Source organism: Pterocles gutturalis, unplaced genomic scaffold (assembly GCF_000699245.1).
Source record: "Pterocles gutturalis isolate BGI_N339 unplaced genomic scaffold, ASM69924v1 scaffold8, whole genome shotgun sequence".
Taxonomy (NCBI): Eukaryota; Metazoa; Chordata; class Aves; order Pterocliformes; family Pteroclidae; genus Pterocles; species Pterocles gutturalis.
In genome coordinates, this window is record NW_010120237.1 from 167,114 (window position 1) to 180,645 (window position 13,532).

Here is a 13,532-nt window from a genome sequence, read left to right on the forward strand (position 1 = left end):
GCTAAAAGCATTCTGCTGTGCACAGTAATTTCTCTTGTCCTGAATACCAAGGTCAAAGTGGAGCTAGGGTAGACCAGAAGGGAGGAAGTGGTAGATTCTCTGCAGCACAGAGGCAACATCATCACACTAAGCCTCCTCCCTGGTAGATGGATGAAGAGCTCTGAAGTCTACCAAAGAGGCTGAAAAACAGTTGCAGAGACTAAAGAAGTCCTTGCTTCTCAGCCATAGCACCGAGATGCAGATATCTATAGATTACTGCCCATACTGCCCACATTATAATGACCACACAGCACCGAGATGCAGATATCTATAGATCACTGCCCATACTGCCCACATTATAATGACCAGACAATCCACGCTCACAGGAAATGTACCATCAGAAGTACACCTAATTAAACAGAAATGTGTGCATGTAGCTTGTATGTCTTACTCTTCTCTCAGCAAGGCTCTGAGATTAAAGGATTTGGATCATCTAGCTTACTTTCCTTTTCAATCTACTCATGGCTCAGAAGTAGAAACAATACACAAACCTAAAAAATGTGTCTTGGCCCACTGGGTGTATGTGCACATCGGTGTGTGGTCCCACTTCTCTCATTGAGACCTACAGGTTTGGTTCCTTTTTCTGGTTCAGCTGGATCCCGAGAGGTGCTGTCACCATATAATCTTATTCACTTGTAGTTACATATGCAATAAAGTGACCACTTAGGTGGTCTTGTTTTTTCCACAATGTCTGCTTCAATATGACTGTCTTTGCTGACAGGTTTGAATTATCTTTCGCATGCTAAATATTTGTACCTCTTTTTTATAAAATATTTTTTTCTCTATACGAGGTACTAACATAAGGCAGATTTCACCATGTGCTTATGCAGCTACCTACCTCAGCGAATGTTCCTATAGACACAATAAAACTTTACAAATTGGTTATATTTCTTTTATTAACTCATTTATCAACAAATATGTTGAAGTGCAAGGAGCCAAGTCCTGTCAAAGCTTCAGTTCTGCCTCAAGAAAAGTATTTTCTATGGAACAGATGAAATTTTCTTCTTTCATGTTACCTATCTCAGGCAGATGAGTCAAGAAAAAAAAAGAAAGGAGGTGGTTATTTGAGTTCAATGCAGAACAGAATAATGAAACGCTCCTGAAAATATAAAGCAAAATCTCTGAACTACTAATAATTATGTTTGAGACCTCACAGAGGATGAGGGTGACTCCAGACAACTATGGAAAGGGAAACATTTCACCTATATATACAGACACACACACATACATATGTGTCTGTATATATGTATATATAAACATATATATACATCAACAAAACAGAGCCCAGAGAGTCACAGAATAACTGTTGATATCCACAAAGATACCAAGCAAATTATTAAGCTATCCTATTATAAGTACCTTGGAGATAATTAAAATGATAACAAACAGCCACTGTGGATTTGTCAAAATCAAATAATGTCAAACTAATATAATTCCTTCTCTTACACAGTAACTGGCTTAGTGGAAATAGGAAAGGAGAACATGTAGCATATTTTGACCTCTGTTAAAACTGTTATGCAGTTCTATCTGACACTGTCTCAACTTAAAAAGGAAAACATCAGTACAGTAAAATCATTGTAATTAAGAACGGGAGCACATATCCAATTAGAAAAATCCATTCTCAAGAAGTAGTTAGCAAACAGGGAAATATTTTGAGATATGTATCATGAAGATATGATGGGTCTACAGTCAATATTTTAATTAATGCCCATGTGGTCAAATAATAAACACACACAAAATTTTGCAGATAACACAAAAGGAAGGAAGCAGACACTGACTGGTAGAAGCAATGGTCAGAAATCAACATGATGAAATACCCTAAAACCAACTGCAAAAAGTACTCCTAGGAAAAACACAAAAACAAAGGTGCAAAAGCAAAATGGAGAATAACTTTCAAACACTGAAGAGAAGGCTTGGGTAATTATGGGAAATTAAAACAAGAATGCAGTGTTGCTGCAAAAGAAGAAAGACTAATTCGAGGTTGTACTCAGAACTGGAAAAAAGAAGACATGGAGGCAATTATTTTAATAAACTTGGCACTGGTGGAGCCTCTGAAAGAATATTGTGTCTAATTTTGGATGTTATATGCATATTTACACACCCACTAAAAATGCATTTGAAGAGGGGCAAGGATGACTCATAAGCTGCTTAGAAAATGCGACCAGTGAAGAAAGACTGAAAGAACTGGGTTTTTCTCTGGACAAGATCAAACTGAAAAGTGCAACAAAATGTCTTCAAAAAGTCTTGCCATAAATTGAAGAGTTGTCTTCAAAGAGACCTGGAAAAGGGGCAAAAAAGAGGAAAGACAAAGATCAATCAAGTTAAAAGATACAGCTACACAGTCGTCTAATTCTTTCTCCTCAGTGCTGGTGAGGCCACACCTGGAGTACTGTCTCCAGTTCTGAGGTCCTCAGTATGAGAGAGACATGGACAGACTGGAGAGAGTCCAATAAAGGGCCACAAACTTGATGAAGGGACTGGAGCATCTCTCCTAGGAAGAAAGGCTGAGAGAGCTGGGACTATTCAGCCTGGAGAAGGCTCAGGGGGATCTTATCAGTGTCTACAAATACCTGAAGGGAAGGTGCAAAGAGGATGGAGCCAGGATCTTTTCAGTGGTGTCCAGTGGCAGGACCAGAGGCAATGGGCACAAACTGAAACACAGGAGGTTCTCTGTGAACATCAGGAAACACTTTTTTTTACTGAGAGGGTTACCGAGCATTGGCACAGATTGCCCAAGGATATTGTGGAGTCTCCATCCTTGCAGAATTCAAAGGCCGTCTGGACACAGTCCTGGGTGACTGGCTCTAGGTGGCCTTGCTTGAGCAGAAGAGTCGGACCAGATAGCCTTCAGAGGTCCCTTCCAACCTCAACCATTTTGTGATTCAGATTCTGTAATGGTAACAATACAAGCTACTGAGGCTGTTTATTTTCCTTCACTGGAGTAAGAAATCAGTGAAACATCAGAATCAGAGCTAGAGATTCAGTGGGTGAACTATAAGCCTCTCCTCTGTGGATTTTTAGCAAAAGACAGAAATAACTTTTATGCCTGTCAGTCCAGCCTGTTGGAAAAAACATACTAATTTCCATTATGGCTGTTCTGATTCTACAGACTGAAAACCATGTTGTACCAGAGCACAGTAACTGCACCACTGATTCCACCATTCTCTGGTTTAAGTAAAATTCCTGATTCAAGGAAGTGTCCCAGCACAGCCACAAACCCCATGAAAAATGCAGCCATACAACTTTGTAATTCATGGGGCAAATTTCCCAAGGAATCCAGCACCTTACATGCACCCAGCTTAGCAAACTGTTTAAAACATGGCATCATGATTATTAACACTGGTGCTGCAATAGCACTTTTTGCCCTATTGAGGGCAGGGGTTTGTAGACACAACAGAGGAGCCCATTCAAATGCATTGCCAAATATACCCAGAATTAAAGAGAACCATTTTTTCCAAAGTAAGGAAGAAAGACATGTTTTAAGTAGGATTCAATAGATTAGACAAAAACATGAACTACAATAAAGCAATACATAACAGTAATCACAATCTAATTGCTCAGGTGCAAAATATATATGTCCAATAAAATCATATGAAGGGAAAAAAATGGAACAGTGAAGCAAGTGTAACTGATGATTCGAAGTTAAATATCAAGATGATAGTAATTCATAAGCTACTAAAACCTTCTTCTTGATTAAATATATTTCATTAGAAAGCCATCAAATCAACTCTGTTTAAACTATGAAAGATGATGCTGTGATAAATAATTTTTGAAAGAAATCCCAATTACCTTGAAAATTCATTTACTTTTATTTGCAAGAATTTGGGATCCATAATTTTAACTTCAGTGTTTCAGTTGCCATAACAACTTTGTACATTTGTTCCTAGTTCATTTATGAGCATATAATTTTTTAATTTGATTGCATCATTTGACAGCTAAGACAGTTTAATGCAGTTTTTAGGCTAACTCATTTAGACTATTTGTCTGGAGGATTGCTGGTTATTTCTGTTCCTGATAAAGCTCATAATCAGGGGGAGCTAATTTAACAGAAATTATATGCAATGATAATCTCTTCCAGTAAATTCACATTTCTATTCAATAGAAAAGAGCATCTATTCAATAGATGTTGAACAGTAATAGCTGTGTTGCCTGCTGTCTGTGTCGCTTGCAAACCACCTGACTGAAGCTATGATGGTGCTAAAGCTGGAGACTCACAAAAACTTATCAGGTAAACATTCTGCTTCCATGGCTTCTTTCAGGAGAAAGGAGCCTGATTTTGACAACACACTGCTCATCCCAGATGTCACAGACATCTTTTTATAACCACTACACTTGCCTTCCTCTTTGGCTTCTCTGCTGTGTTCTTCAGGATTTTTTCATGGGCTTTCACAGCATCAAAATACTCTTTGCCAGAGCAGACAGATTTTAGCTACAGTGCCCCATATCATGGATCTAATGCCATTTAATTAAGACATGCCTTGAACAACTTTTTGTAATACTATGGTGGTTCACCTTTGAGCTGTTAGCCATACTGTATCCAGATGAAGAAAATGGCTTTGAGCAGCCTGACGTCTGATATACCCACCAGGTCCTCAGTGCAGCATAGCTGAACCTGTGATGGTTTTGCTTTACTGCTGAATATCTGACAACACTCAAAGACCTTAGAGTGGTGGGAGTGATCCAGCTGTACTGCTGTCACAAAGACAGCACATGTGGAATTTATTCAGATTTATTTATTTATTCAGATGTTTAATGTAGCAACTTAAATTGTTCAAGTTTTTCAAAGAAAGACTAGTTATGACAACTGCGTGATGCACAGCTACTTTTGTTTGACATCAGATGCCTCTTTCATTCTAGATATGCTGCTTTAATCTCCCAAGTGCTGCGCTGGCTTTTGCTCTCCTCTATATGACTTTGTCATCAACTTTGATATTTGAAACAGCATGCTGCAGAATTTGTCTGCACAGAGTCCTGTACACCCTGTTGACACACTCTGCTAAGTTAACATGCCAGTTGGGGATGGAACACGACCTCTAGTGCTTTGGGAGAGCCTTCAAATGTATAAAACTACTGACAATAAAACCTAGGGTTTGAAACAGGGTCATCTGAGGACCCCACCTACAGGTGACACAGGCCATCTCAGTGGCTGTCTTGGATAACATGTCTAAATTCTTCTGGGCAGCACCCAAGCAAGGATGTCCAAACATGTCCAAAAAGGCAGGTACCTGACATTGTTTGTGGATCTAAACCTCAAAATTTAACAGTGAGCATGTGACCAAGCTGGGAAAGGAAACTAGACTCTCAGAGATGCTAGTTAATTATTTTAATGATTTTCAATTTGTATCTTGGAAACTATTTTTTAAATGGAAGCAGTCACATAGCTATGCTAAAAAGTGCTATTTAGATCTTGTTTCCCATATAAGGCTTCCTTTCCTATAGTAAATCATATCAGTAAAAATCACAATTGTCAGTGAACATACTGTACTGGTAAAATATTTTTTTTTAACATCTCCTTTACTATTTTTATAACACAATTGTAATTTTAGATTGAATACTTAATCCACCTTACACTTCACTAGATATCAGAGGCCACTTACATTAAAATAGCAATAACTTTTTCAGCTGTCTTTTGCATAAAAGGAATGTTCTCTTAGAGTTTCTTGTCAATTTACAGTGAGCTTAAAGAGCCCAGTCCTTTGCTTCACTTAGATGTTTACTACAAATGATGACAATATAATTGAAAAAGCAAATAAACATGATAATCTTCTTTTTGTTTCGCCTGTTGTAGTTCATATTATTACTGTCCCTTTGAACTTACAGCAAGACACATGACCTCCTCATGCCAAAATCTGAAAAGAAATTACTAACTTGAGGGAGTAAAGTGATGAGGTCATGACATGGAAGGATGCACTTTATCTCTAATGTAAACACTGCCAACAGGTAGGGTTCTCCTTAACTCACAGAAGCAGTAACTCTAGTAATAAAAGATTTTACAAGCGGATATGGGTTGGAAGAGCAGGTTAGCCATGACTATGTCATACAGTGCTATTTAAAGCCTACCATTTTCAAAAAGAAAATGACAGATTAATCTTTATAGACATGCCTTCCTTCTAACAGTTGCCTTTGCTTCCTTTACACCATTGTAAAATCAACAAAAACTAGATAAGTCAAAGGGTTCATACTAGTAAAATCGACGAAACTAATGTAAGATTCAAGCTGCAGTCTGTTATACATCAAGATTGTAATTCAGCATATTTTTCTAATTCCCCAAACGAACGTAACAGAGGTCACATTTTCAGTTGCCTTCCTAAATCGCAGCTACAGAAATGATGAATGCTTCCATGTGCAAAAGTAGACACCTGCCCACATAAAGCAACTGCACATAAACAGTGCTTGTGTACACAACAGATCATGTGCAAAGATGTTAAGACATTTGTGATTTAAGTGCCTTAAACTACAAACACATGCGTATGCTTCATGCACTGAAGAGTAGGGGTTTTTTTTGTTTTGTTTTTTTGTTTTGTTTTTTTCTTTTGGTTTGGCTGCCAAAGTGAAAAATGAGGAGAGGAAACAATTTAGTTGAAATTGAACCAAAAATATGTTTTTTCATTGTTTCCTGCCCCTAAAAAATAATAATTGCCAATCATTCTTTTATATGCCAAAACATCTAGGTTTCAGCTCTTTTGGGGAAAAAGAACGGAAATGAATGCTTAGGTTCTGAGAAGTGCTGGGGAGGAGCAGGATGAATGTGTTCCCATTTTGTCCAGAAGCTCAGTGGCTCCATGATGTTTGTGAATTATCTCCAACATTTTTTTCCATCTATTTGCTGAATTCCTGTCCAAGAACAATCTTTTGACATGTAAGTTGTTTGGAAAAAAAATGCAGATTGAGTGTCTAGCCTGATGCTTTATGAAGAAGTAAATACTAGGCTGACAGCGAACAAAATGAATTCATTTAAGGAGAAACATACGACATTATAAAGGATAGCTTTGCATCATTCAGCTCTCTGCTGTCATCTTACTTAAAGATCAAATTAATTTGGGATACAAATTTTATAAATAATCTTTAGCTATTTTTTCTTCTTTTTTTTTTTTTTTTTTTTTTTTTTTTCTCTCACATAGGTAAAAATCAGATCTCTTTTGTCACAGGTGGGAAATTATTCATTCAGACTTCACCTGGCAAAGCCAGAGTAAATAGCCTATAGTCACCTAAATTGTAGCTCCTTCATTCTGAGAGCAAAATACAGCAAAATGGAGTTCAAGGCCCCATCAAAACTTAAGTAAAATACTTGAAGAGTTTTATTGTAGATGAAAGTTTCCAATATCTACCTCATCATCTCCATTTATTAGAACAAGACACTAAAATGGAACTGTTTCCCTGAAAGAGAAGTTAGAGCACCACAGCTGTAGGCACTCAGTGACAGGGGCTCAAAATGGCACAAAGTCTCAATCTGAGTAAAAAAGTCACATGTGATCCTTTTTCTCTCCTTCTCTGAAGAGAAAGAGATGTCATGAAGTTCCCAGCAGCATCTGAAGCTGTTACTCTACGAGACCTTAGCAAAAAAATCCCTCCGGAAAAAAAATACAATTACCCATAAGGAAGATTTTGATTCTACCTGACACAAGGAAAAGCAGTCCTTTTATGTAACCTCTTTTTGGCCTTTTAAAAGGGGCCATGGTCTGCAATACCATGGTTATCACGTCTACTGGGTTTACACTGCAATCTAAATAACTCTGTTTGGGAAACACTCCCAGAAGCTGAACTGTGATTTAGAAGGCTTTTTAACAGGTTTGAAACTTTCATTATATGAACTACTTCCTCTGAAGAGGAACATCAGTATTTCAGACACACAAAAATTCATCCTTTTTCCACTGAGTTAGGCCATTACTTAATCCAGCATTATTAAGTAATTTTTCCCAAATATAATACATTGTTAAATATAACACTGGGTTTCAGTAATTTTAATTCTTAAAGAATTTAGAACAAAATAAAGCCTACTAGACCATGCACTATTTTGATGAATAGATATAAATTAGTTGAGAATATTTCTTAGCAAAACTTACTTATTCATTTAGTAATAAGTAGTGAATTTGAGCTCCTCATTTAGAAAATGATTTTTACACAGAATGAGTTTCCTAAACTTTATGAATACTTGATTGCTTATCTTTCCTAAAATTCTTAACTAGACCTATTTAGAAATTGGTTTTTACACAGAATTAGTTTCCTAAAGTTTTTGAATACTTTACCACTTAAAACTCCTAAAAATCTTAACTAGGTCTATTGCAGAGCACAATAGAATAAAATATATTTTCCTTGGCATTTGAGTGTACATATTTTGAATACTGCAGGGGATTTGGATGAATGATTTAGATTAATGTCGACTGGCAGATGACAACTCAGTTTTATGAAAACTTTTGACAAGTCAACATTTGTTTTTTCTCTGTTTTGGAGAAAACACAAAACTTCCTGAAATGAAGACTTGAGGCAACCAGGTTCACATTCCCCTCTTTCTTCAGTAAAGCTTTCCAGGCCACTTCATTTTGGATAAGTTAGGACAGAACAGGAATTCAAATGGAAATCCCTTACGAGTCAGGTCAACATCCCAGTCACCATGCTTGAGAATGAGAAGACTCTCTTACGCCTAGTGTTACCAGATCCCTTAATGTCTTTCCCAGATAATCCTTCTGTGATTTTTTTTTAAAATAAAAATTAAAAACCTTGAAGGAAATCCCTAAGCTGGTTTCAGTGGAACCAGGACTTTACGCTATAGTAACAGCTGCTTTCTGTACAAGTAAAATACTCTTTGACTCTTTTGTAAGCTTATTCTAGAAGCTTTAAACAAAACAGTCTCTGTTCTACCATTTTGCTGTACGCTTTTCAGTTATTACCTTCCCACTTCAGAATTATGTTATTTCTACTATTTTATGCAGACTTTGACACTGGACTCTACTCAAAGTCCTTACTCAAACAAACTCCCTACCACAGGGAGAAAACGAAATTCCTGTACAAGTAAAAAATGTCAGACTAGGTCTTCATTAATGGATTTGGGGATTCTTTAGGATGAAAGACACTGTTAATTTATTCCCATTACTATACACAAGTTCAACTTACCATGTTCTACCCAGAAGAAAAAAAACACTTTTTATCTAATGAAATGGAAAATATGGCATTTTTAATTTTTTTTCAAGGAGGGCGTTTAAGTGGATGACATTTCTTGAAAGCAGCAAATCACTGTAGATTAAGTCATGTGCAGCAATTCAGTACAAGTGTGAAGTTTTGAGAGAAAATGACCTATGCCAGACAGAATGACAAAAGGTCTTGATGCAAAGTCAGACAGAGCACCACTGGGCAGACAATGTCAACCCAAAGGTAAAACTCAGTCAAAAGCAGTAAGAGAGACATGGAAGCTGACCTAACAGCAACAAGGAAACACATACTGTAAGTTTACTCTTTCCATTTTCTTTAGAGTCTGGTAGGAAGGCTGCACGTCTTTTCAGGGTCAGTCTGTGCCAGAAAGTGGTTGACATCCTCTATGTTCAGGAGAACCAGCTGCAAAGTAAGATCCTACAAGCCTGGCACTGAGATGCTGGAGTCAGACTCTTGTTCCGCCCTTTAGAAGCATACAAGTCATGGGATGCTTTTTTGTCAATAGTCAGACTCTTGTTCCTCCCTTTAGAAACATACAAGTCATGGGATGCTTTTTTGTCAATCTAGGTTCACGTACCAAATCTAGCTACAGCTTTATCTGCCAGTCAGTACAGCTTAGGATAAGCTTTTGATCCCTCTACTTCCACTGAAATCAATGGAAATCCTCAATTCAGAGGCATAAGTATCTCTGTGTGGCATGTATTATACCAGAAAAAACCCTGGCCTTCAGAGAAGGGGAAGATGGTAGAATAATACTGTTCTTCTCAGGTCATATATGTATAATAGAGGATAAATGGGACAGTGGAGAAAGAAAGAAAGAACTAACAGACCAAATTCACTCCTGCGCAGTACAGCACTATGAACTTGGCACAATGCTTTTACGTACATTGGGTAGGATTTCTATTTTGCTGAGGACACAACTCCACACTAAACTTTTTTTTTTTTTTTCCCCTGGGAAAAATGCTACTGGTATGCATCAAAGGCAGCTCTATTTGTAAGTCCTAGGAGAAAAAGCTCGCTATGAATACACTGAGCTCCAATATAAAGGATCACACAAGCTGTTCTGATAGGAGCACACATAACAACCTCCACATCTCAGAGTGCACTCTCCTTTCCTGCTGCAGTCAGCATGTGCCTTTCCCTCTAATTGGACAGGTGTTTTTCAGTCTCAGACTCTTCTAAAATATTATCATATATCCTAGAAATAGAGCAAAGCCTGCAGCTCAGATCCAGATGTATCTAGCCCTTTTGAAAAAGATAAACAGGGGCCTGAGCTGCAGAATTTGGCTATTTTTAACTCTATTCACAGCATCTACTTCAGTCACTGCACAGAATTAAAACGTGCTTGTTAGTGCAGTTTGGTTACACAAATTACTGCAATGCTAGTTACTGGGACAACGATATAGCTGTTTACACTACGAAGACAATTTTCACACAAAAAAGGACAGATATTTAGCATTTTTGAAGTCCACCTAAAAATCTGTAGAAAACAGAAAAAAATGCAGGAAATAGTTTTACCTGCATTTCTCAGATTTGTATTTGCAGTCCTATTATTCCACACTCCCTGCTGGTAACTTTGCAAAATTTCATATGAATGTAACACTTCATCTTTACAATCTGAAATACTGCACTGAGAGGTTGCATACTAGTGCTGTTTGGACATCAGTGTAAGAGTCTGTGCAACTGGAAGAAGCAAAAGCCACTGACTCAGGGACTACCTGAAACATCCACAATTAAAAATATGCTCAAGTGCATATGGAGAGAGCACTCTGAAAAAAGAGATGAAACCAGAAACATACGTCATGACCAGTGTCTCATCTCCAGGTTCACTAAGTAATCCATCTACAAAGACTGAAGTGCTGGTAAAATTATGTATACTCCAAGTCTGGCCTTCGTCTACACTGAACCTGTAAAAAAGCAGAAATGGTTTTCATTTACAACTATTATTATACAAAACAGAGTTCATTCATTAAAAAAAAAAAAATAATCCCCTCACTAGTAAAGCCCAGGATTTATGATCACCAAAATACAACATTCCTGGACAGTATATCATATTAATGTGATCTTTTTCTCAGCAACATATCCAAGGGTTCACATCTTTATTAGAAGGTGTATAATAAATTTGCCACAACAATGGAAATTCTCAGGCAGATAAAAACTGTGGTCTGTCAGCAAACTATCTTGCTACCTTGTAGGTTCAAGAGCAGTTAATTTACACTTCGTTCTTTCTAGTAGTCTCTGAGCTAGAGACCTGTTAAGCAGAGGTCAGTGAAACATGAGACGCAAAGCAGCCCAAATGTGGGAGGTGTGGTAACAGTAGGCACCAAGACAATGGCCCTTCAAGGATGCTACCATCCACTTAGAATTTTTCAAAAGATGCTAATGAATCAGCAAAACATATTTCAAATACTCTGTGCAACCAAAAATTATGATTCAAAGTCTCGTTTCTTTTGGTCTTTTGGATACAGGTTAAGGATGGCTTTCATTCTAGCTAACAAAGTACGTAACCTAGTTCCTGTTAGTGTATACAGTATTATGCAAAAATGAACCTAGTCACAAGTAATAAAGATGTCTTACATTTTTTATGCCAAAAATTATAGTTTTGCATGCCATTACATAAGGTTACCATATTTTCCTTCACTATCATGCAGTTTAAAACTTGATATTTTATAACAAAATGCTTTGCAGCAAACCTTTCCTGTCAAACAAGCTGAGAAGGCCATTTGCTGCATTATTACTACATGACATATATGTACATACTACAGTTACTTTGTGCATGACTATCTCAGAAGACCTGGGCTTCTTGCATATTGTGTTACACAGCACATTTGCATGCATAAGTCCTTTCCCCATTGGCTCCCAAAGTCTACTTTATATTGCTCTTGCCAGAGCAACTCAGGGCTATTCTTCAATGTCTTCATTCACCGTAGTCCTTGAAGGGGACACAGCTTTATTACAGTATGAATGAATTATCCTGACCAGATACCTAAGCCACTGATGCACGATAGGTTGAGCATCATTGCCATATACCGCTGGTACAAACCAGTAGCAGATAACAATCACGCTAAACATGGCTTGTACTGTAGAGTTCCAGGATAGCCTTTTAAGCAAAAATACCTACACTGATGCCAGAAAATTTTATTATGATTAATGCATTATGCCATGGTACCTTCAGCACCATGAAGTAATCTTTAAGAAAACATCCTCCTACATTTTGTTGACATATTGAATGTTAAATTAAGCTGACTCCACCTGCATTTTATACACGATCACATTAAAACATTCATCTTAACTCTGAACTTGTGTCTCAAATACACAATAGCACTACTCTAATTGACTGTAGGATTACTTGAGTATTTTCAGAGGGATAGAGGTGTCTTTGATGGCCACAATAACTCCACCATGGTCCAGGTACAAGATGTGATGCTCTTCTTCAAAGACCTAGAAGTTGGGGAAAAAAAGCCAGCTAAGCAAACGCACAAAACAGCAGAAATAAAATGTATGTGCAAGCCAGGATTAAAAGACGTATATGTTTTATAATGTCTGCAATTCAAACTGAAAAGGACATAAAAGTCAGTTTAACTCTTATATTTCTCCCAGCTGTAAAAGAAAGAAAGTTAAGCAGGTGAATCAGAAAATGTTCAGGTTCAAATCACAGTCAGATTAAACTGTCTGAAGTGATTTTAGCCCAAGCTTATATTTCTCATGGTATGCATTCTGTATTCCTTCCTACTATATATCACCAAGCGACCTATCACCTTATTTTGGTATTTGCCATATTCTGTGTATCTTGCAGAATAAAATGTTCTGTAGTTTCATTCTAAGAAAAATATGAAAAGTATTGCTGTCCGTGACTTTCTCATGTGTTCTCCAGACTCTACAGAAGTTGAAATAATTGGTGCAAGCATGTTTTCTGTATTTCCAGTGTCAATGATTTATTTAAATTTAAACTTTATGTGATCTCACAAAGAGGCTGCTCTGAGTTCTGAACCAAATTACATGCAATATTGATTTAATGCGATAAAGGATTCAAAATTTCCTAGATTATTTTCATTAATTTGCTAGAAGTCATCAGCAGTACTAAAATAAATGTACAGGTAGATATCTTCCCTTTTTCACATCTGAAATCTATTTTAAGATGGGGTTTACTCATGTTATTAATCTGTTAAAGTTCATTTACCATACAAGCAGGTGATAAAGTGAGAGTTACTACACACACTTAGCAGTTAATAGACAAACACGCAGCCTCCTACATACTTTGACAAAGCAAAGGTGAAAAACATAAAGGTTAACTTTGCCTTGTGAATGAAAAAATACTGACATTACTAAATGCTCCTCTTTTTTTT

General features: G+C 37.1%; 1 protein-coding gene across 1 annotated transcript in view; it reads right to left on the minus strand.

The window, feature by feature from the left end:
* SORCS2 (sortilin-related VPS10 domain containing receptor 2) overlaps nucleotides 1-12,627 on the minus strand; it is a gene marked incomplete at its 5' end in the record, with an annotated part of 49,005 nt that extends 36,378 nt beyond the window's left edge. The window contains 2 exons of the mRNA XM_010076814.1: nucleotides 10,986-11,093; nucleotides 12,536-12,627. Of these exons, the coding sequence (XP_010075116.1) occupies nucleotides 10,986-11,093; nucleotides 12,536-12,627 (200 nt within the window). The remainder of the gene's footprint in view (nucleotides 1-10,985; nucleotides 11,094-12,535) is intronic.
* Between the last annotated feature and the right edge of the window lie 905 nt (nucleotides 12,628-13,532).